At 45.5% G+C, this 24,068-nt stretch overlaps 1 protein-coding gene across 4 annotated transcripts in view; it reads left to right on the top strand.

Annotated features, from left to right (window-relative positions):
• SKIC3 (SKI3 subunit of superkiller complex) overlaps positions 1–24,068 on the top strand; it is a 1,026,707-nt gene that overhangs the window by 121,227 nt on the left and 881,412 nt on the right. For all 4 annotated transcript variants that reach the window (XM_069225585.1, XM_069225575.1, XM_069225607.1 and 1 more), the window contains exon 3: positions 17,675–17,818. In XM_069225585.1, the coding sequence (XP_069081686.1) occupies positions 17,675–17,818 (144 nt within the window). The remainder of the gene's footprint in view (positions 1–17,674; positions 17,819–24,068) is intronic.

The raw sequence follows: 24,068 nt of genomic DNA, 5'->3' as shown, positions 1-24,068 counted from the left end.
GCTTTGTCTGAGGTGCAGGGAGAGGTTGTTCCAGCTATTTGCTGCAGTGTAGGTGCAAGATCGTCCGGCGGTGGTTTTGCAGATGCAAGGGACGGTGGCCAGGGCCATCTGGGCGGAGCAGAGGGATCTGGCGGGGTGTGGAAGGAGACGCTGTGGTTCGTTAGGCTTGTCCTGCGTTGTCTATGGCCTTGCACGTGTGGGTGAGAAGCTTGAAGGTGATTGGCTTCTCGACCGGTAGCCAGTGGAGGGTCCTCGGGTGTTGGGAGATGTGTTCTCAGAGAGGGAGGTCCAGAATGAGTCTGACGGCGACATTCTGGATGAGATGAAGTTTTTTGATGTTCCTAGTTGAGGTGCCAGCGTAGAGGGCATTGCTGTAGTCGAGCTTGCTAGTGACTAAGGCGTGGGTGGCTGTCCTGCGACAGTCTGCTGGGATCCATCTGAACATCTTCTGAAGTTTGTGGAATGTGTGCCAGCAGGAGGAGGAGACAGAGTTTACCTCGTGGGTCATGGATAGGGAGGAGTTGAGGATGGTTCCTAAGTTGCGGGCGTGCTCAGTCGGTGCAGGGGTGGGGGCTGAGGGATGTGGGCCACCACGAGTCATCCCAAGCTGAGGTGGCGTTTCTGAAGACGAAGAGCTCAGTCTTGTCGGAGTTGAGCTTGAGGCAGCTTTCTCTCATCCAGGTGGCGACTGCTTCCATTCCTGAGTTGAAGTTCCTTTTGGCCATGTCCGGGTCTTCGGTGAGGGAAATGATGAGTTGTGTGTCGATGGCAGCAAGAGTGGCCATGTTTACGTTGAACAGTGTGGAACTCAGTGAAGATCCTTGGGGGACTCTGCAGTTGACTCCTGTGGGTCTGGAAGTATAGAGTGGGAGTCTGACCCTCTGCGTCCTCCCGGAGAGGAAGGAGTGGATCCATTCTAGGGCTCTTTCGCAGATTCCTATGACGTGGAGTCTGGTGCACAAAGTGCTGTGGGATACTGTGTTGAATGCTGCTGAGACACATATTATGTTCAGTTGAGATGTCACTTCTCAGGGAAGACTTCTCATATGTAATATTTAGAAGGACTGATTTTTTTATTTTTTTTATCCCTTGCAAACTGAACGTCTGCAATTCTTTGTAAACATACAGTTGTATGCTTCCTTTTTTAATATGCATTATTTTGTAATAAACAAATCTCCCTGCTTATGTCCTAAATGTACATCTCCCCACCACCCATACAGTGACCCCCTCACCCCCCCCAAACGAGTTTCTGACATTTGAAAACCTGATTTTGAAAGAATTGGCCACTTACGCAGTTGTTAAAAGATTAGTTACTTGGACCTGACAGGGAAAGCTGAAAAGGGTAAAATGTATACCAATCTTCGGAAAACCCACAGAACGCAGTGAAGTTCTGTTGTTAGTACTCACATTGGGCAGACCTGTGATAGTTAAATGAATAATTCCATATGCCTGTCGTATAAGACATTATTTCTGACTACTTGCTTTAAGTTCTCTTGGTTGCTCATTGTTGTATATATACACTACTTCACTGTGTTCTCACTTTTGCACCATGTGGAGTCACCATTTTGAGCACTTTACTTCCATGATATGATGCAATGAGATGTTCACTTTTGCTTATTACATTAAATTTGATGTAACTGTGCATTGGTATAAATGACAGTCATTAGGTAGAGTACCAACGCCTTGTGTGCATTAAGTGGACATTGGGAGACTGTCATTCCCTACTATATGATTAAGTATTTTTCTAAATGTGTATTTTGAGAATCACTAATTTCTTTGTACTCTGATTTTGTCTAAACTAGCGACCGTACTGAAATAATTTTTCACGTAGTGTATCATTGTTTTCATTTCAAGAAGATTACCACATTTATGCGCAAAGTGGTGGCCATCTTTGAATGATATTGTACATGCTCCATCATTGTTTTTCTTTTCCAACATGGCACCATATTTAGAATCCATATGATGGCTATCTTGGTTTGTAATACGTATACTAGTGTGCACATGGTGTATCATGTGAAATGTATTTGGGCTTGGTGTGAGCAAAATTCCGATGTGTGTGTCCTTGCATCTGTGTTACACTGCCTTTCAGTGTTTAAACCATTTATATATTTAGGTAATATGATGCATTTTTTTGTTTTTGTTTTTGTAATAGTGCAGCTGCGGATTTTTTATATGATTTCATTTAATGTGTGGCATTGCTGAGTTATTTTCTACCTGTAGTAGGTATTTGGTATTTGTGGTGTTTATGGCTATAAGTTGTAACAGCAGCACCAAAATAGCAACTCCTAGTATTATGTAAATACCAAGTGTCCGAAGTGAGTGCTAAATATTGGACGCAGGTACTTACCTGCCAGCAGACTGGAACCGGAGCAACCCCTGTCTCCATATGCGCCCATGTTATTTTGGCTCCTCTTTGATCTCTGCACCTGACTGGCCCTGTGTTGCTGGTGCAGGGTGTTTGGGGCTGACTTGAACCCCCAGCGGTGGGCTACCTATGCCCCAGAGACTGAACTTGTAAGTGCTTTACTTACCACATTAACCTAACTGTACTTATCTCCCCAGGAACTGTTGAATTTTGCACAGTGTCCACTTTTAAAATACTTATTGCCATTTTATGAAAAACTGTGTACATTATTGTTTTGATTCAAAGTCTTAACTATACCTATGCAAAGTACCTTACATTTAATGTACTTACCTGCAATTTGAATCTTGTGGTTCTAATATTAAGAAAATAATATTTTTCTATATAAAAACCTATTGGCCTGGGGTTAAGTCATTGAGTGTGTGTTTTCACTTATTGCTTTGTTTGTGTACAACAAATGCTTAACATTACCCTCTGATAAGCCTAACTGCTCGACCACACTACCACAATTAGAGCATTAGTATTATCTATTATTGCCTCTGTCAAGGCTCTTGGGGAACCCCTGGACTCTCTGCACACTGTATCTCATTTTGATATAGTATATACAGAGCCACCTTCCTATAACCTTGTATTCCACTTTTTATTTTTCTTGTGTATACTTGCAATGAATAATAAAAAGAAATGCAACCATCGTATCAGCCTCTTAAGGCTAGACCTAGTGGATTTGCTAAATCTTATTTTTGCTGTCTTTAACAAGAACTCTTGAGGAATCTGTGTTATTTTGAAATCTGCGTAAGTTGAAATAACATTTTTCCAGATGAGTCAGTTTTAAAAACAGCATGTTGCCTTTTCTGGATGAGTCAGAACATTGAGCATTCTTCCTTTCTTTAACATCTGTTTGTATTTTCACATAACACAACACTTAAAATGTGACATCAACTAATTAAATTAGCAAACACAAACAAAACATTGGCTCATACTTTACAGTACTACAAAACATAAACTTGAAGCTAAGCAGAAGGCCATTAGAAATAAACGCTCACATTTCCTGAATATTAATATGCAGTCAGCTAATCTGCCTTTGCACGCTATGTCGAGAACCGAAGTCTGGGCCAGATGTAGCAAAGGGTTTTACCCATTCTGTATCTATGGGAAAATGTGTTTGTACATATGGCCCTTTGTTCCTATTCTGAAAAGAACGATACTCCGCAGAGAAGGCAATAACTATTAGAATGGACACTTACTATAAGCTTAACTAAGCAGGATGGAGCTATAATAAATAAATGCATAAATGCTGCTAGCTAGACTTTCTCTCTTTGCAAGTACGTTGTTACTCTAATTATAAATGTTAAATAACTAAGTCATAAGTGGAACACATGCTTCACCTAACCTTCCATCTTTATTCTAAGCCATAATCCACTTGCAGATAGATAAATACGTGGGGTAGTCATAACAGTCAGGGCAGTTTGAGCAGCTAAGCATTATTTATTAATTTAACTCGAATTTCAGTCTTCAGCAATTACTATAAACATCAGAAGATGAGAAATGGCTGGAACATTGTACTTTGTTTTGATTTGAGATTTCGTTATGTGCAAGATGGCAAATTTTCTTTCCCCAGTCTCTGTGATTGTGCTTCCCTTTACAGAAGCAAGTAAAGTCTCTGTGCAACCAAAACTTTCCTGGTTTTATATTGGCAACTCATATCCATTCTTGATTATTTGTTCCTTTGAACATTACATGACTTCTGTAACCTGCTTGTTAGAAGGTCCGTTTTTAAATAAGCAGGAGGGAGCGGTTATGTCGACATAAGTCTCGGATGACAGCATAGTGTACCACCCTTTTCTCTGCTGGCAATTCCACAGAGGTTTTTGTCAATGTCACCCAGGCCCAGCATTTAATTTGTTATTAAATTTCTTAAACAATCCGTAATTTCTTACAAATTATTACAACAGCAGTGATCTCAATATTCATATTCTTCATCCACGTTCATTTCCATTTCTCATAAAAAACAATTCAAGCAGTACAATTGTTTTTATTGGATCTATCATAACTTAATAAAATCTTGTTAAACTTCTTAAATGCACTAATTAGAATTGAATACATTTATTTGCTGTTATACTCCTTTTTTTCAATTTATCAAGCCAGGCAGAAAATGGCAGCAGTGCTTTCGACTGCTGTTGTGTAATAATTACTGATCTTGCTATGAGAATTGAGATGTACCACCATTGCTTAATTGATTTTAGTGTGACTCCAAAGTGCCTTGTACAGCCTTACAATATTGAATTAATTCCGCATTTCTAAACATTGCATTACACGACTGCAGATCTCAGCCCTAAATTCCTAAAGATTTGGACACTTCAAAATCATGTATCCAATTCCCAGGTTAATTACACCTTGGGCAGTTATCCGACATATTAGGGTTGTGTTTGTTTAGAAATGTAGGTGGGAAATACCCTAACAAGTGGTCAGAAAATTACATTCTTCTAAAATGTATTTCCATATTGCATAATTGATTGTGGTCGATGATTCACTAGACTATTTTAAATATTTGGTCTTCTAATAAACAAGAATTGTTTTTGAGTGTGCAGGGGTGTGGAATTTATTAAAATATCTACTTGTCCAGGGGACAGGTTGCTTCTCAAATCTACTTGTCCTGTAAAAATATCTACTTGTCCCTTTGGTGCCATGTAGTGTGGCGACAAATTATGGCAGCAATTAATAGCCTCTCTGATTATGCCAGGGCTACTACCATAGTAGGGCTTGAATACTTGGAGTTTCAATCCCTACTGTAGCAATTTCCTTATTTTGCCACCTTTCTGCAGATCTGCATAATGGGGCTGGAGGAAGCAGTAAGCAATAGTTCCAGGGCTGGAATGCCTTTGAGTCTGCAAACCTACTAACCTGCATGTTTTAAAGATTTTTACCAGCTTCTCTGTAATATTTTCCCATAATAAGAAAGGTTGGACATTTACTCCTGACAATGGCAGAATTAGAACTTCTTCCAGGGTTGGGAAGAAAGTGGCTGGAGGGAAAATGAACTTGCAAATGCTCAATAGATTTTCACATGAGCAAATCTACACATCGTATTTACCCATGCTAAAATACAGTTCACAAATATTTTATAGGGGTACGACATATACCATGGGTGCACTTTTGTGACTTTCTTTAAGAATTTGGGGCCACATGTAGGTAGGTTCAGATTTGTGACCTGCAAATTGCGAGTCGCAAATCCGAATGTAGGATGGTGTCCTTGACACCATCTGTGATTCGCAAGGGCTTCGCAAATGCCCACATCATGAATAATCATGAGGTGGGTCGCAATTTGCGACCCCCTCGCGAATGGTGGCCTGCTGGAGACAGCAGACCACCATGTCTGTGACTGCTTTTCAATAAAGCAGTTTTCTTTTTTTTTTTTTATGTAATGCAGCCCGTTTTCCTTAAAGGAAAACGAGATGCATAACAAAAACGAAAAATGAAACGTTTTCGTTTCATTTTTTCAGAGCAGGCAGTGGTCCGCAGGACCACTGCCTGCTCTGAAAAAATGTTTACAGTGACATTCACAATGGGTAAGGGGTCCCATGGGGATCCCTTCCCTTTTGCGAAAGTGTTAGCACCCATTTGAAATGGGTGCAAACTGCGATTGGTTTGCACCCGCGTTCGCGGTCACAAACCAATCCTACATTGCACTGCGAGTTGCAATTAGGAAGGGAACACCCCTTACTAATTGCGAGTCGCAAACCCGTTTTGTGATTCGGTAACCAGGTTACCGAATCGCAAAACTTGGTTTGTGCATCGCAATGTGCTTTTTGCACATCGCAAACAGCTAAAGTCGCTGTTTGCGACATGCAAAAAGCTACCTACATGTGAGTCTTGGTCCCTAATTAGGTCTGGTGTTAACAAAGACATTTTGTTTTTATTAAACTTCTATTTCTCTCTCTTTCGGCTGGCTTTACTGTGAGTGATCACATTCTGCTCTTCCACAAGGAGCATATTGCCACACAAAGTAGTTTTGTTCAGTGTCAGGAACTACAGTGGCAATCAGTGACGTAACGAAACTGGAGGGTGCCCCTTTGCAAAGAACATGGAGGAGCCCCCTCTCCAGACTCACTCAGGGCAGGTGCTGTGCTGAAGGGGCCCCCTGGAGGGCGGCTGCGGGGCCTTTGTTATGCCGCTGGTGGCAACGTGTGCTTTAAGAGTTCAAAAACTTTTTGGGGGGGTTTTGCCAATGTTTGTTACAATGTTGAGGGCCTGGTAGCTCCCACAACAATAAAGTGTTACAAAAGCCATGTCAAAACAAGACACGCATTGAATAAACTAAAAGACTTATAAAAATATGTCAGATCAGTTGGCTTTGTCAGTGTTTGTTTATTTTCATGCTTCCCATAATCGTGTTGAAAATGGTTACACTGATTTTCCATTAGAAATATTTTTGGGAAATACTAGCATGCATCAACACATTTTACTAAATGACACTTTATTTGCATATAATCAGAGAGCATTCTCGGAGCATTATACTTAGCATCTTAGCCTAAACTTTTCAAACATGTGTGTACACGTTTTTGTTTTTTGTTGTACTGGAACCAACGTCAGTAGTGAAGTGTGACCTTAAAACATTTATTTACAGCACACACCCTAATAATGAAGGCTTTCAAATAATGAACCATAAATACAAGTTCGAACAGCATTATCTTTTGGAAACACATTACCTCAACTGCAGAGAGTGCCACTCTCTTTAAACAGGCAGCCAAAGGGTTTGTGCTGCAGGGGGTTGGGCCTACTTGTCCCAAGGACAAAGTAAACATAAAAACTTGTTGCCCTTGACCCCAAACAAGATGTCCCGGGCGTCGGGCGATAGGAATTCCACTTCCCTGGTGTGTAGAGTAGTGTCTCCCTAGCCTAAACCGTGCTATAGTGGCTATTCCTTATGAAGGTGTTTGACTATATCCCTGGCATTTTCCATATCCAATATTGGTAATTTGGTTATTGCACCATTAATTATCTATAGGAGAACTGATAACACAGAATGTTTGTATTTTCCCTTACAGGTTCCCATGAGATGATTCTGCCATTAATCAGCCAATTGTCATCTGATGTGGTTCCAACATGTTGGATGGTTGTTTGGCCTTTCGTGCCACTGTCACCGGATCTGCTGCCTGGCACTAGGTTCTGGAGTTAGCAGAGGACTCTTGGTATGATTCCTCATGTAAATAGTGCATCAAATTCTCCTTGAGCCTCTGGAAATGGGACTGCAGATGGAACAAAATGGTTGCTGGAGCAGCCTACTGGGGATTCCTGAGGGACTGGCCGAGGGAAAGGTTGGATTGAGCAAAGATGGCCTGTTTGAGCCTATCAAATGCATCCTCCCAGTGGGTCTGATTTCACTTCCTTTTGACATGAGTTAGACCCTGAGAATTCTGGGTTTCATCAGTTTCTAGGCAGAACCACAAAGTTTATTCCCACACCCTCTAGTGGAGGGGTTTCGGCTGGCATGAGGCCAGTAATAGAAGCTACTTAACAAAATGTGAAAGAGCATCACTCAGTGCTCTCTTTACAGACCTATCTACTGCCTTTGAGAGACCCTCGTCCCAAGAGACTGGATCCCCTATACCCTCCAGGAAAAAAAATCTCATGTTTCTCTTCATGATGTAAATAAGGAATAGGAGCTTCCTATGAATATTAATAGCAGAAGCTTTAAGGACACAATCCCCTATAAATAGTTTGGCGGTAATAATCCCTATGCAGTTTCCTAACAATGACTAGTCACGCTACCAGTAGGCAGTGTCACGCTACAGGCAGGGTACAATGAAAAACAGAGGTACTGAGTACTGGGAAATATCATGGGCTCTGGAGGAGTTTTAAACTCCCACTTTTGTGTGCTACAAGTAGTGGCTTTAAACTCTGTCTTCCTTGCTCTGGAAGCGCAGGACCACCAGAACCCGGAGCTGCCAAGAGCAGCGAGAGTGAAATGTGATGTGTTTTAAGTTTGAAGGCACCACCTGGTGGATGCACCCCACCACGTTACCAGTAGCCACACAGTCACCCGCTACGTAAGGTCTCCATCTATAGGCATCCCTGATAATTGATTAGAGGGGGGTCTAATGAGACTAAATGAACAAAACAAGTCCACTATTGGGAACAAATATAAAGTCCTCACTCATTCTACACTTTTATGGCCAATAGGCACATGTGAGATACTTGATATTAGAGAAGCAGTCAACTGACTTTGAATGATACAAAACTCAGTATTTCCTTTAAAGGCAATCATTTTAAATCAACAAACTGCAATCACAGGATCCTTTGGGACTCAACGATTACTTAGACCTTAATTGTTTCATGTAAATTAATTAATGAGCATGTATGGTGATAAAATTAACCAGTTTAAATTAATTTCCTGTCACACAAGTACTTCACTGATTTAACAATTCTCAGTTTTCACACAACCATGCACTCAAGGTAGTAATTACATTTTTACTACCCTTGTAAACCAGGCCATTTCTGTACATCTTAGACCACAAGCATTGTCTTCACCAATGAAATTAGAGAGCCACTATAGGTTTAAACTGCAGAGGAAAGGGATTTGGAGTCTTTCCATGAGTAAATTTGCAGGAGTTTCTGAATGCTGCTACAGAAGAGGCAGCTGCATTTTGACAGTTCTGATGCTGGAAATTTGGTACTTTGGCAGTTCAAGAAGGAGACTTAGCCTTAAGGAATTGAGTCTATCCTAGCGTGGACTAGCAAATAATTTGTTGCTAGCTGTGCAATGGATTAGGCGTTGAAGAGTTTGGATGTAGGAGCAGGAATCTTTTTTTTTCAAGTGTCATTTTTTTTAGACTATTCACTCCCAGGGTATTGGCTTTGGAGTTCATACTGATTTACTCTCTTAGGGTAAGGGCAGTGTAGGAGGTAAAGGATCTTTGTCACATGTTCAGGACACCTTTTGTGCTTCAGAGTAGTGTCAGGAAACTTCTGTACATGATTACTGATGCTGTTGATTAGGAGATGGTGTAGAGATAAAAAAAACACAAATGTGGAAATCTCGGCAAATTCGTCATGTTTTCCACCGGGTGTCTGATGGGACCTGTCCCAATTCAAGTTGTGGTGAACAGTTGGCAAGGACAGTGATACTCCATGGAAGTAAAAAGTCTGGCTGCGTCTGTTAAGCAGAGGTGTGTGATCTAACATGTCAATTGCCAGTACTAAAAGACTACAAGTTGAGGATATCTATCAAGTCACATGTTTATTTTGGTAGGATTAGAATTACATGCATGTGCTTCCATTTGTGCTGTTGAATAGGCTTTTGTTGGTACACTTCAGTGATACTCAAAAGCGTAGGTTTATTGACTGCTTTGATTATCTTCCATCATTTCTTTTGAATTGACACTGGCTGTTAGTGTAGGATCTATTTTACTACAATCTAGCTGTAAATGCTCACAAATGTGTATGCTCTAGGGCCCATTTATCTGATTTATGTGAAAGACTGGCATGCATTTATATTGCATTCAAGTGGTCATACCTTTTTGTGGGGGTGCTTCTATGGCTATGGATCTGTTTGGTCACAAAACATAGGCCCTCATGAGTCTGGCGGTCCATGGACCACCAGACTCACGGTGACGGGCGGACTGCACAGTAGTGGTGGTACGCCCGCCGTATTATGACCCTGGCGGCGATGCCACGGTGGAAGTGCCGCCACTGCCAAACTGCCACCACCAGGCAGCCTGGCGGTCTCGGCCTTTCAAATCCAACAGGGCAGCGGTTTTCACCGCCAGGGAAAGGCTGGCAGAATGGGTGACTCCGGGCTGCACTTGGCATGGGCAGTGCAGGGGCCCCCATGCATAGTCCCGTCGTGCATTTCACTGCCCGAATTACGGGCAGGGAAATGGGCCACATTGGCGCCGGCTCCATTGGGTGTCAGTGTCAATGTAAAGGCCCTGTTTCCTGCTGGGCCGGCGGGCGGAAACACTGTTACCGCCAGTGCGGGAAAATCATAATAGGGCTGGCGGTGAAGTGAGGGGGGAAATGAGCCAGCCGAACTCATAATGACCCCCATAGTGTCACCAGTCTTTCTGTTGACAGGATAACACTTTTTTTCAGCAGAGATTGACTTAAATGCTGTTTTCCTTTTTGTATTAAAACACAATATGTTCTTTTACAATGCTTCAGTGTGTCAGAGTCACCAGATCCTCGGGGGTCTGTGCACGTTCCCAACACTTACAAGACAGCTCCAATACTCTGATTAGAATGCCACAGAGTCTAAGAGAGTCCAAGTGGGGAAAAGGGGATTAGTTAGGGAACAGCTGGGAAGGAGACCTGTAGGAAGCAAAAGGTTAGAACACACAATATCAAGATTATATCATACTAATCATTACTAGGCTATGACTCTAAGCATTGTCATACTGGAAACATGAATAACTTAAGCATGGACTTAAATAACAAGGCCTCAAAAATGTTTTGAATACCTGTGAGGGAATCAAGAAAGATTAATACTACATTCTAATTAATCACTCAATTAAATGTTCCACATGAATTAGAAACATCAGCCTTTTCTAGAATTACGCTTTCAAATTCAAGCATAGACTTTGGCATGAGGACAAGGAAATAATCTGAATGATTTCTTATAACACCATATGAATAATACTTAAGAGACTTGTTATGCACATACAATATAACATCTAGAATTTTGAAACCCTTTTGTTTTCTTGAAATGCAGGAACATGAATTGCGCACATTACAGATTTTCACAAAGGTTTGTAACTGTCATGAAATGATTGTGCACAAGGAGTAACATGAATTAGACACGAGAAATGAATCGCGTGACTTGCCGATTCAAAGACCACCAAGTAAATGCCATGAAGTGGTAACGCACAATCAACTTCGTGAGTTTAACACAAGAAATGAATTGCGCGTTCTTCCGATTCGAATGTCACCACGGAAATGCCCTGAAATGGTAACACACAATGAATATCATGAATTAAACACAAGAACTGAATCGGGCGTCTTGCTGATCCGAAGGCCACCATGTGAATGCCAAGAAATAGTAGCGCACACTGAATATCACGAACTAAGCACAAGAAATGAATCGTGCGTCTTGCCGATTCAAAGGCCATTATGTGAATGCCAAGAAATGGTAGCGTACACTGAATAACATGAATTTAGTACAAGATATTAATTGCGCGTCTTGCCGATTCGAAGGCCACCATGTGAATGCCAAGAAATGGTAGCGTACACTGAATAACATGAATTAAGCACAAGAAATGAATCGCGCGTCTTGCTGATTCGAAGGCCACCATGTGAATGCCAAGAAATGGTAGCGTACACTGAATAACATGAATTAAGCACAAGAAATGAATTGCGCGTCTTGCTGATTCGAAGGCCACCATGTGAATGCCAAGAAATGGTAGCGTACACTGAATAACATGAATTAAGCACAAGAAATGAATCGCGCGTCTTGCCGATTCGAATACCACCATATGAATGCCAAGAAATGGTAGCGTACAATGAATAACTTGAATTAAGCACGAGAAATGAATAGCGCGTCTTGCCGATTCGAATGCTACCTTGTAAATGCCATAAAATGGTAGCGCACAAAGAATATCAAGATTTGTACATGAGGAAAGAATTGCGCGTCTTGCCGATTCGATTGCCAGCATGTAAAATACCATTAAACATCAAGCGCAACATTCACACGCACGAGAGCAAAATAGTTTTATCATGCCCAAGAACTCGAAATCCTTCAAGAACGGAATCGGGGGCCCAGCCTGACCTCCGTCTTACCGCTCTGATCAAGAATCACCAAGCAAAGTGAAAGGGCGAGGCCTGCTAGATCAAAGTAGGCCTCCGGAACAGGAGCTCAGGAAGTTGCTGCTGCTCTGCACCGGGACCTCTGAATAGTGAGCACGTGGAGCTGGGCTGGCTCCCTTATATAGAGTCTTGGCCCAGCCCACAAACCACACCCAGGCATGCTGCAGGGAAAGCTTCTAGAATGCCCTGAAAAGGGACCACACCCTGACACACTCTGAAAGCCTGCCGCAGTACATTGCAAATGAACATTATTTATTTGCACCTTGAACATAAGTCTTCAGGATTAAACTCTGCAATGCAAAAGGTTAAACAACAGCATATCAGCACAATGCATGAATTACTTTATCTTGAGAGTGCTAGGTTTTTGCATTCTAGTCGCCCGTAGAGCACGCACTGCCCTGATGTTGACACAGTGCTCTTCTGTATTATGCTGGTGATGAAAAGAGGTGTATTACTTGGACAGTCATTCAGTATCTGGCTTCGTGGGGTTAATCTTTGGTTATATTTTGTGGTCCTCATTTTGAATAAATGGTATTGACTCAGGCATGTTGGGTACGTCACGGCAACACAGACATGCTTCTGAAATGCTTTCATTCAGTCCTTCATTAAAATTAATATTCTGTATATTAAGGTAAAATTACGTCAGAAGATGTGTGATAACCTTTCTTAAATTATTTACAGTTAATACAGCTATTTCCTTAAAGTTTGTATGAAGGCTTTACGTAGGTGCCTTTTTAGGTCTCGCCTAGGCAGCGAATGTGCCTTCTCTTCGAGACATGCTGTAATCTACTCTCTGCTTCAATCATGCCCATAGTTTTAATTTGTTCTTTTGTGTGCTGTTCTGAAAACCTGGCTTTTCAGTGGTGCATTGGCTGTATATGTCCTGCCTTTTGGTGTTTGGTTCCCTCCCATAGCGACTACCGTGTTACAAGTACTCTTTCTGTCCTGTCTGTGTAGCTTAGTTTCGGCAGACTACTTTTTTTTTCTTTATCAGCTTGTGTTTTTGGAATGTGGTGTTTGTGTGTTTTTCAAGGGAAACATACTCAGCCGATGGCATTTACATTTTCCTGCCAGAAGGTAGCATGTGTATGTCTGTTACCAAACTTTGTTTAATAATACGCTTTTGGAGCCTTTTACATGGATGCCACGCTTCATGTTTGACTTTTTTTATTTTTTTATGGGAGGTTGCATGTGTGCTTTTCGGAGCCGTAATACAAGTAACATCTTCTGTCTGCCTATAATATAGTGTGAACAACCTCATAAACTCCTTTGAAACCATTGGTTCCCATTCAGTCCCGGGCCCTGACCCTCTGTCTACAAATAAAAGGCAACTGCCTCCCTTTCTCCTTCTCAGGGACTGTAGTGAGTCCTGTGGTGGGGTGAAAGGAGGTGAAGACACATCATTGACTTCTAGGTTTTAATTCCTGCCCAACATATCTGTGTTTCACTTCCCCATGCCCTGCCCTTCTCTCACAATCACTCTTTATCTCTCCTCCATGGACATCTTTTACCCCTTCGCCTCAGGGCACAAAAGGCACAGACGAGCGACCAGTCCATAATATTTATATAGCACTAATAACCAGGAGCTTCTAATTTTAGCATGTGCGCTTTTGGTTTTGTTTGAACATTTGTAATATGCTTTTGAAGCCCATGCGTTTTTTGTTTTATCCGCATATTGTGTAACATAAAGCTGTGCCAAATGCTCCCTCCTCTGCCTATGCCCTCTCACACAAAATATACCAGGATAGGATGTGGCACTATAGCTAGACTGTGGAGATTGGAACTAATGAACCAGGTTTGACTCTCTGCGTCGGCTTAACATCCTGTCATTCTGGACACATCACACAATTTTCACGTGCCTTAAAAATAAAATACAAGTGACCTTGTGTAGTGTAACTGGTGCTCATGTACATCTTTAGACCATTTCTGCTCGGAGCGGCCTATTTTTATTAGGCACATGGGAACCTGTAAGGGAAACCACTAGGCACCAGGGATTTTTATTTTTTTGCGTCAATTTCACGCAAGGAGAGCGACCCCTTAGGCAAGGGTCGTTCCCATGGGGGGGCAGAAACCACTTAGGCACCAGGGATTTGTATGTGTGTTTTGTTTGGGGGGGCAGCCTCTTGGACAAGAGTCTCTCCCCATGGGGTCACATTACTGTTGGACATATCTGCCCCCTTTGGGGGCAGATCGGCGTATTTATGGAATGCCCATCTGCTCCCAAGGGGGGCAGAAAGCCCATAAGACACCAGGGAAGATTTTTTTTTTTCTCAAAATAAGAGGGTGGGTGTATGGCCATACCCCCACCCCAAATAAATGTGGCCAAAGTTGTTATGCCCATCAGTGGGCAGATGGGGCAATTACCCTCGATCCACACCCCGGGGGCAGCGAGTCTACTAGATGCCAGGGAATAAAAAAAAAAAGTGTGGTGTTGGCCCCAACTGAAGGGGGTAACAGTTTTTCAGCTCTCCCTCCGCACACTAAAACATCTTATCCCACGGCAAGCAAGAGGACATGTGACTATTTTGGGTTTTGGTTTTACATTTGGGCCATGAGACCTTGGCTAACTCTCAAAATCGTCTCACTTGGGATGGTCAGGGCTGCTCTTTTTGGACTTTGGGGCACTGCGATGTAGAAAAATCCACAAGACCAAGACACATCTGAAAACAAAACATCTGGGTGAGTCCAGGGTGGTTTGCTTCACATGTACCCTGCATCATTTTCTTACCCACAGTACCCTGCAAACCTCCAACTTTGCTGGAAATCACAAATTGTTTCCACATTTTTGTGATGGAACCTTCCAGAAACTGCAGGAATCCAGTAAATTCCTACCACCCAATATTGTCTCATCTATGCTGATAAATATTCTATCCCACTTGTCAGCTTAAAAAGTTTTTTTTTTCAAACTTCCCTTTTGGAACTGCTTTGGTTCCCCCTCAGTTTCAACATGTTTTTGGCTCTTCCCTATCACATTCACTTGGCCCGCCTACACAAGTGAGGTATAATTTTTACTTGGAGACTGAGGGGAACGTTGGGTGGTAGGAAATTTGCCCGGTGAGGTGATCCAACACAGAAATGTTAGCTAAATTTGGGGTTTGCTGAGGATTCTGGGTAAGAAAACGCTGTGGGATCCACGCAAGTCACACCTCCCTGGACTCCCTCGGGTGTCTAGTTTTCAGAAATGTCTGGCTTTGGTAGGATTCCCTGTATGGCTGCTGATCCCAGGACAAAAAACACAGGTGTCACTCCCTCCTGCAAAAACAGGTAGTTTTGTATTTGATAATTTGGATGTGTCCAGATAGTGCCCGTGAAAGGAAATGCCCCAAAACACTAGATCTACCAACACAAGTGAGGTACAATTTTTATCGGGAGACTTGGGGGAACACTGGTTGGAAGGAAATTTGTGGCTCCTCTCAGATTCCAGAACTTTCTGTCACCGAAATGTGGGGAAAAGGTGGGTTTTTTTTTGGGCCACATTTTGGGGTTTGCAAAGAATTCTGGGTAACATAACCTGATGAGAGCCCCACAAGTCACCCCATCTTGGATTCTCCTAGGTGTCTAGTTTAAAAAAATGCACAGGTCTGTTAGGTTTGCCTAGGTGCCAGATGAGCTAGAGATCAAAATCCAAAGCTAGACACTTTCCAAAAAAACACGTCAGTTTTCAATGTAAAAATGTGATGTGCCCATGTTGCGTTTCCTGTCGCGGGTGTTAGGCCTAACCACACAAGTGAGGTACCATTTTTATTGGGAGACTTGGGGGGGGGGAACACAGATTAGCAGAACAAGTGTTATTGCCCCTTGTCTTTCTCTACATTTTTTCCTTCCAAATGTAAGACAGTGTGTAAAAAAGACGTCTATTTGAGAAATACCCTGTAATTCAGATGCTAGTATGGGGACCCCGTAGTTCAGAGATGTGCAAATAACCACTGCTTCTCAACACCTTATCTTGTGCCCATTTTGGAAATACAAAGGTTTTCTTGATACCTATTTTTCACTCTTTATATTTCACCAAATTAATTGCTGTATACCCGGTATTGAATGAAAACCCATTGCAAGGTGCAGATAATTTTTTGTTTCTGGGCACCTAGGGTCTTGATAAACCTCCAAGCCCTAGATATCCCCGGAAGCGTCGAGCAGACGTAACGGTATATTGCTTTCACAAATCTGACATCGCAGGAAAAAGTTACAGAATAAAACGTTGAGAATTTTTTTTTTTTTTTTTTTTTTTTATTTTTTTTTACCTCAGTTTCAATATTTTTTTATTTCAGCTGTTATTTTCAGAAGGAAAACCTTGTAGGATCTACACAAATGGACCCCATGGTGAATTCAGAATTTTGTCTACTTTTCAGAAATGTTTTGCTTTCCGGGATTCAGCATTGGTTTCACACCCATTTCTGTCACTAACTGGAAGGAGGCAAAAAGCCAAAAAATAGTAAAAATCAGTTATGTCCCAGTAAAATGCCAAAATTGTGTTGAAAAATGTGGATTTCTGATTCAAGTCTGCCTGTTCCTGAAAGCTGGGAAGATGGTAATTCTAGTACCACAAACCCCTTGTTGATGCCATTTTCAGTGAAAAAAACACAAGCCTTCTTCTGCAGCCCTTTTTTTCCCATTAAAAAAAAAATGAAAATTCGCTGTATTTTGGCAAATTTCTTGGTCTCCTTCAGGGGAACCCACACACTCTGGGTAACTCTAGAATCCCTATGATATTGTAAAAAAGGACGCAAATTCGGCGTGGGTAGCTTATGTGGACAAAGTTATGAGGGCCTAAGCGTAAACTGCCCCAAATAGCCAAAAAAAGCCTGGCACCTGAGGGTGAAAAGGCCTGGCAGCGAAGGGGTTAAGGAGCAAAGCCAGAAAGCCACACCTGTCTAAACTATTTAAATGCCGGCTTGATAGCTGCAAATGACTTTCCTTTCAAAATAGATATACTTGCAATGCGTGCTCCCCTATCCTTTCTCCTTGCTTCAGTTGTTTGTGCTTATACATGCCCATGCAATAACTTCCCCACTAATTATTGCTTTCAGGGCTGTAACTAGTGATTGTATTTATGTTTTTTAAACACTGCGTCTCGGTTTTTTTCCGACTCTTCCCATGTGCTTGTTTCTTTTTGCCAGTACTGCGCAGAATTCGCAAACAGAATTCGCATATCCAATAATGGAAAAAGGCGAGGCCTATTAGCTTTGGTAATGCTTGTTTAGGAGTTAGTGTATCTACTCCAGACGGATTAAAGCAGAATGTCTCTCATGGCTGGCTGAATCCATTCCAGCTTTTTTGCGAATTACCAAGTATGCAAATATATTCTTTTTTAGGATAACTGCATACAAATGTGATGTCACTTGTGTGGATAGCCTGAAAGTCCATCATGGATGCAGGCCACCGCTATTATTGTTATATAAGAGGAATAAGCGATCACATTAAAATAATACCAGTATTGCTAACTATGAACAGAGTTGAATGTGTGGGTCTATTATTATAAACAGTATTATTCATTTTCTTTCCTTCTGTTTTTAGGCAGTGCTTAAAGTGGAGAAAACCAACTATAATGCCTGGGTTTTTATTGGAGTGGCCGCAACAGAACTAGACCAGCCAGATCAGGCACACGCAGCTTACAAAAAAGCCACAGAACTTGACCCTGATCAGCTCTTGGCGTGGCAAGTATGTGCTTAAACCTGTGTGCCACTATTATCATTCTAATTTGCACCTTTGACCATGGCTAACGTGATATGTATCAGAATTCACACGAGTTGTCTGTCAGAATCTATCTAATGTTATGTTCTGCTCAACCGTACGGAGACCATAAATCTCATTGAACCAAAGATTGCAACTAGTGTCAAGTGTCACTGTTCTCATTAGTAACCTTTATATTAGCTTAATAATCTGGCTGGTAGACTGTGACTTATGGGTACACAAACCACAAATCAACAGGGATTTCCTGAGCTAGTGTTCGTTCAATTCTTCCAGTGGGTCATTGTAAGAAATTGGGTTGTTGGTTGAGGGGGCTGCGAGCCCTTCTCAAGCAACATCCACAATCCTTGTTGTGGTGAACCAAAAAAATCACTTTATTAACCTGTGCGTAGCCATCTGGTAACTTGGCACAAAAGGAGTCAGGCTTTATAGGAACATTTTGACATTGCCACTCCCACTTTTTGCTCACTGGTACTGATGTTGTTGATTAGTAGTGCATTGGGTCCCTTCTAACCAGCCCAAGTGCCAGTTCTCCTTCCCTATAAAACGAGACAAATGACAAATATAACCCAATTGGCAAGGACTTTAGCACCCCTGTAAGTCCCCGGTAAATGGCATCTCTGGTGCCCAGTGCATGGGTGTGAAGGAGGGTCCCTAGGGAATGCAGCATGTATTATGCTGCCCTAAAGGACCAACACTCAAACCCATGCTAACTGCCAACGTAGAATGCATGAAATGTTGCCAATCATTTTGAAAACATGACATTGCACAGACCCTCTGCAATGCTCATACCCACTGCACATGTACTATATATGCCACCCCTACAGCTGGCCTTAAAGCCCTAAGGCAGGGTGCATTATATTACACGTGAGGGCAAATCTACATGAGCAGATGTACCCCTGTGCTAGACATTGCAAATGTTAAGGAAGCCTTTTTGAGGACATTTACTGGAGTTACCCAGCTACATGATAGCTTCACTGAAAATATTGGGGTTTTGTATCAAACACCTTGTCTTAATAGATCCATACTGATGCCACTATCAGATTTATTATCAGCTGCACCCAGAGGGCACCTTAGAAGTGCCCCCTGAAAACCTACTTTTCCCTTTAGTGTGCTGGCTGACTGGTATTGACCGCCCTACCACCACAGATGAGTTTCTGACCCCCTGCAGGTGAGATCCCTTACTCTCACTGTTAGAGGCCATAAACAATGCCTGCTTCGGAGGAAGGTGATTACACCGCCGCCAACAGAATGGCTAGCGATTTAGCATATACGAACCAGGGCCTTCAGAGCCCCTGCTGCCTTTGATATGCAGCCTGGCTTCCACCCAGACCCGGGGAACACCACCCCCTGCCCTGTGGCACCAGAGCAGGTGGGAAACTAGATAGTCCCCTAAGGTGGACCACCTGAAGTAGGCAGTTGGAAAAGGTTTCACTAGCTTGTTTTTGGTAAAACTAGAGAGCTCTCGGTCAGGGTTATGCCCTAAAGGAAGTGGTAATGTAGTGTGTAGTCATCCCAGGGATAGGTACCCCACTACCCTACACTCCCCTCAACGTTCCTAAATTGACTATTTAGAGGACCCCACAACAACAGATTGACAGATTTGTCTACTAAGAAAGACAAAGAAGAGCAGTCACTGTGAGAACTGAGGACTTACCTTGAACTTGCTGCCAAACCCTGCCTTGCTGGTACCTCTACAATTGCACCTACCCGATTTGTCAAAAAGCTGTGCATCCTCCCAAATCCCTGGAGGACTGTCCATTGCTTTGACAACCACTTAGCATCTCCCTTAGGGTGGAGGAGCCATCCCCCTGCATCTGCAGGCACCGACCGTACTTGGTTGAAACCTCATTTTGCTGGCCATTGGGCCCGCTGAGGGAGCACCTGGCCAGGAGGAGGTCACTGTGGTTTCAATGTCAGGCCCATCTCTCTAGCTTGTTTCGAAACCCTAGACCCTCCAGGAGCCCCCCTGTACCAATACTGGGGGCACCAAAGCATTTGCTACATCCAGGGTATGTTGAGTGTCCAGCCTGACACCACCATCGCAAAAGCCGACCTGCTGAAAAGGACTTCAGCACCGACAAGGCCCCCACAGAATTGCCCTGTGGTCTTTTTTTTCTCCCTTTCTCCAGATCAGCCTAAGAACCGTGAGAGCCTCCAACGCAAGTGGCTAGCCATCCAAGCCCCCCTGCACTCGAGCCCCACAGCCCGGGTTCATGATTTCCAACTGTGTCCCCTTAGCCTAGGAGCCCCCACAAGCTGAGCCCCCATTTGGTTTCTGCTAGACTTGTTCCCAAGCCCCCTTTGCAGCATCTGTTGATTTGACAGGTCCCTTTAAACTTCTGCTGCTGTAGGGCATGAGGCTTCCAACACGACCACCACCTCTGCACTCGGATACAACAGAGCAGGTAAGCCCAAACTGCTGGTGGATCTTTGGACCTGGTGCCCCCCGGCACCTGAAGTCCTAAAGAGCTCCTTCGACAAACATTTGCAAGTACATCTATGCACTATATCTCTTTTTTTCCATAGGATAACATTACTGTTTTCGAGGCTTATGCATCAAATCTGACAGCTCTTTTATTTTTACTGTTTTACTTGCAAAATCCCTAACTCCCAAAGTACTTACCTGATTTTGACGTTTATTTGTCTCAGATTTCTTTTTGAGTTTGTGTACCACTTATTGACTCTCTGGGGGTCATTCCAACCCTGGCGGTCGGTGTTAAAGCGGCGGCAATACCGCAAACAGGCTGGCGGTAAAAAAAATGCAATTCCGACCCTGGCGGAAACCGCCAACATGGACCGCCACTTCAACACACTGCCCGCCACGGCGGAACAAACAAACAGTGCGGCGGTCACCGCCAACAGACAGGCGGGAGACAATGTACCGCCCACCCTATCACAACCCACCAATCTGCCACCTTTTCGGGGCGGTAGCCCCGCCGATAAAAACACGGCGGAAACAGCCATTTCAAACGGAAAACGCTCACCTCCATACACCCCACGAGGAATCTGGACAGCATGGAACCCGAACTCCACATCCTCCCAGCGATTGTCTTCCTGCTCCTCTACCAGGAGCACGAACGCCGGCGCAGAAGACAACAGTGAGTACTGCACCTACGACACAGGGGAGGGTGGAGGCAAAAAATTACGGGGACACACATATGCGACACACCCACCCTCACCCTCACCCACTACAACACACACATCAATGCATAGCAAGACATCACAGTTACCCCCCCAAACCCCCTGGAAGAATGCAAAGACAAAAGGAAATGATTATAAACATTGGAATATATTGTATGACTGGCTTTAAAATATATCACACTATAAAACTTTTATATACATAAATTGTCCAGTCCGATATTTGTATCAGGCATTGTTCGTGGACCACTGGGCCCAAATCACATGGGCAAAGCCCACACAGGATACCTGACTCCAACGGAGAGAACACTGCAGGGGCATCAGATACCAAAACTACAGGCACCTCAGGGGGAAGGGAAGGGGGGGCACCTCAGCCAGATGAGTCCACGACGCCAGATCCACGAGGGGCCTCCATGGCCACTGTTCCATCCTGGGGAGTGCAAAGCCACAGTCTCTCAAGTCTCTACAGTGGGTGGCTTGCCCACTGTTCCATCCTGGGGAGTGCAAAGCCACAGTCTCTCAAGTCTCTACAGTGGGTGGCTTGCCCACTGTTCCATCCTGGGGAGTGCAAAGCCACAGTCTCTCAAGTCTCTACAGTGGGTGGGTTGCCCACTGTTCCATCCTGGGGAGTGCAAAGCCACAGTCTCTCAAGTCTCTACAGTGGGTGGCTTGCCCACTGTTCCATCCTGGGGAGTGCAAAGCCACAGTCTCTCAAGTCAATATCAGTCTCCACTGGTACTGGAGGGGGACCAGTGCCCAGAGTGCTTCGTGCAGCCCTGCCCGACACAGATGCGGGCCTGCCCCTTCCGCCAATGGGCCAGCGGTGCTTGAGACGGCGGTGCCCAGTTCAGCGGTGCTTGAGACGGCGGTGCCCAGCGCAGCGGTGCTTGAGATGAAGGGCCCGGTTCAGCGGTGCTTGAGATGAAGGGCCCAGTTCAGCGGTGCTTGAGATGAAGGGCCCAGTTCAGCGGTGCCTGAGACGGCGGTGTCCAGCGCAGCGGTGCTTGAGATGAAGGGCCCAGTTCAGCGGTGCTTGAGACGGCGGTGCCCAGTTCAGCGGTGCTTGAGACGGCGGTGCCCAGTTCAGCGGTGCTTGAGACGGCGGTGCCCAGTTCAGCGGTGCTTGAGACGGCAGTGCCCAGTTCAGCGGTGCTTGAGATGAAGGGCCCAGTTCAGCGGTGCTTGAGACGGCGGTGCCCAGCGCAGCGGTGCTTGTGATGAAGGGCCCAGCGCAGCGGTGCTTGAGACGGCGGTGCCCAGCCCAGCGGTGCTTGAGACAGCGGTGCCCAGTTCAGCGGTGCTTGAGACGGCGGTGCCCAGCGCAGCGGTGCTTGAGATGAAGGGCCCAGTTCAGCGGTGCTTGAGACGGCAGTGCCCAGCGCAGCGGTGCTTGAGATGAAGGGCCCAGTTCAGCGGTGCTTGAGACGGCAGTGCCCAGCGCAGCGGTGCTTGAGACGGCAGTGCCCAGCGCAGCGGTGCTTGAGACGGCAGTGCCCAGCGCAGCGGTGCTTGAGACGGCAGTGCCCAGCGCAGCGGTGCTTGAGACGGCAGTGCCCAGCGCAGCGGTGCTTGAGACGGCAGTGCCCAGCGCAGCGGTGCTTGAGATGAAGGGCCCAGTTCAGCGGTGCTTGAGATGAAGGGCCCAGTTCAGCGGTGCTTGAGACGGCGGTGCCCAGCGCAGCAGTGCTTGAGATGAAGGGCCCAGCGCAGCGGTGCTTGAGACGGCGGTGCCCAGCGCAGCGGTGCTTGAGACGGCGGTGCCCAGCGCAGCGGTGCTTGAGACGGCGGTGCCCAGCGCAGCGGTGCTTGAGACGGCGGTGCCCAGCGCAGCGGTGCTTGAGACGGCGGTGCCCAGTGCAGCGGTGCTTGAGACGGCGGTGCCCAGCGCAGCGGTGCTTGAGATGAAGGGCCCAGTTCAGCGGTGCTTGAGATGAAGGGCCCAGTTCAGCGGTGCTTGAGATGAAGGGCCCAGTTCAGCGGTGCTTGAGACGGCGGTGCCCAGCGCAGCGGTGCTTGAGACGGCGGTGCCCAGCGCAGCGGTGCTTGAGACGGCGGTGCCCAGCGCAGCGGTGCTTGAGACGGCGGTGCCCAGCGCAGCGGTGCTTGAGACGGCGGTGCCCAGCTCAGCGGTGCTTGAGACGGCGGTGCCCAGTTCAGCGGTGCTTGAGACGGCGGTGCCCAGTTCAGCGGTGCTTGAGACGGCGGTGCCCAGTTCAGCGGTGCTTGAGACGGCGGTGCCCAGTTCAGCGGTGCTTGAAATGAAGGGCCCAGTTCAGCGGTGCTTGAGATGAAGGGCCCAGTTCAGCAGTGCTTGAGATGAAGGGCCCAGTTCAGCTGTGCTTGAGACGGCGGTGCCCAGCGCAGCGGTGCTTGAGATGAAGGGCCCAGTTCAGCGGTGCTTGAGACGGCGGTGCCCAGCGCAGCGGTGATTGAGATGAAGGGCCCAGTTCAGCGGTGCTTGAGACGGCGGTGCCCAGTTCAGCGGTGCTTCGGATGACTGCCGAGTTCAGCGGATCCGCCCATGGCGTGGAGGTCATTCGCCACCTGACCTGTGGCTGGCTGCGCCTTCCTGCCCACCTGGGATGTGCCTGGTGGGGCCCTCCTGGGCTGCAGTACCGGGCCTGTTGGTGTCCTCCTGCCCACCTGGGATGGGGCATGCGGGGCCCTCCTGCACAGCTCGGCTGCTGGCGGTCTTGTCGGGCGTGCTGCCCTTCCCAGCCTTCCCTGTTCGCCTGTGGCCCTTCCCCACCTTTGGCGGTGTGCCAGCTGGCACCACACTCCCTGCCGGAGCCATGGTAGGGATTTTGGTCCCAGGTGTTTCAGGCCGCTCGCGCCGGCCACTGACAATCTTCGCATGTTTTTGCGGGGGTGGGCTGGCCGTGCCTTGGCTCCCTACTGAACTGGCTGACCTTGAGGGTGGGGGACTCCACAGTCCATGGCAGACTGTCTTCACAGGGCCCTCTTTTGTGGTGGCTGAGGTGCTGACTGGAGTCCTATTAGATGGACGTGGTGGGGGAGTTGTTGGAAAGAGGTCAAGTTTTGATAGGAAAATAAGTTTAGAAAGAGAGGGACGGGTAGG

This window comes from Pleurodeles waltl, chromosome 1_1 (assembly GCF_031143425.1).
Source record: "Pleurodeles waltl isolate 20211129_DDA chromosome 1_1, aPleWal1.hap1.20221129, whole genome shotgun sequence".
Taxonomy (NCBI): Eukaryota; Metazoa; Chordata; class Amphibia; order Caudata; family Salamandridae; genus Pleurodeles; species Pleurodeles waltl.
The sequence above is the reverse complement of the archived record's forward strand: the minus strand, read 5'-3'. Positions and strand labels throughout refer to the sequence as shown.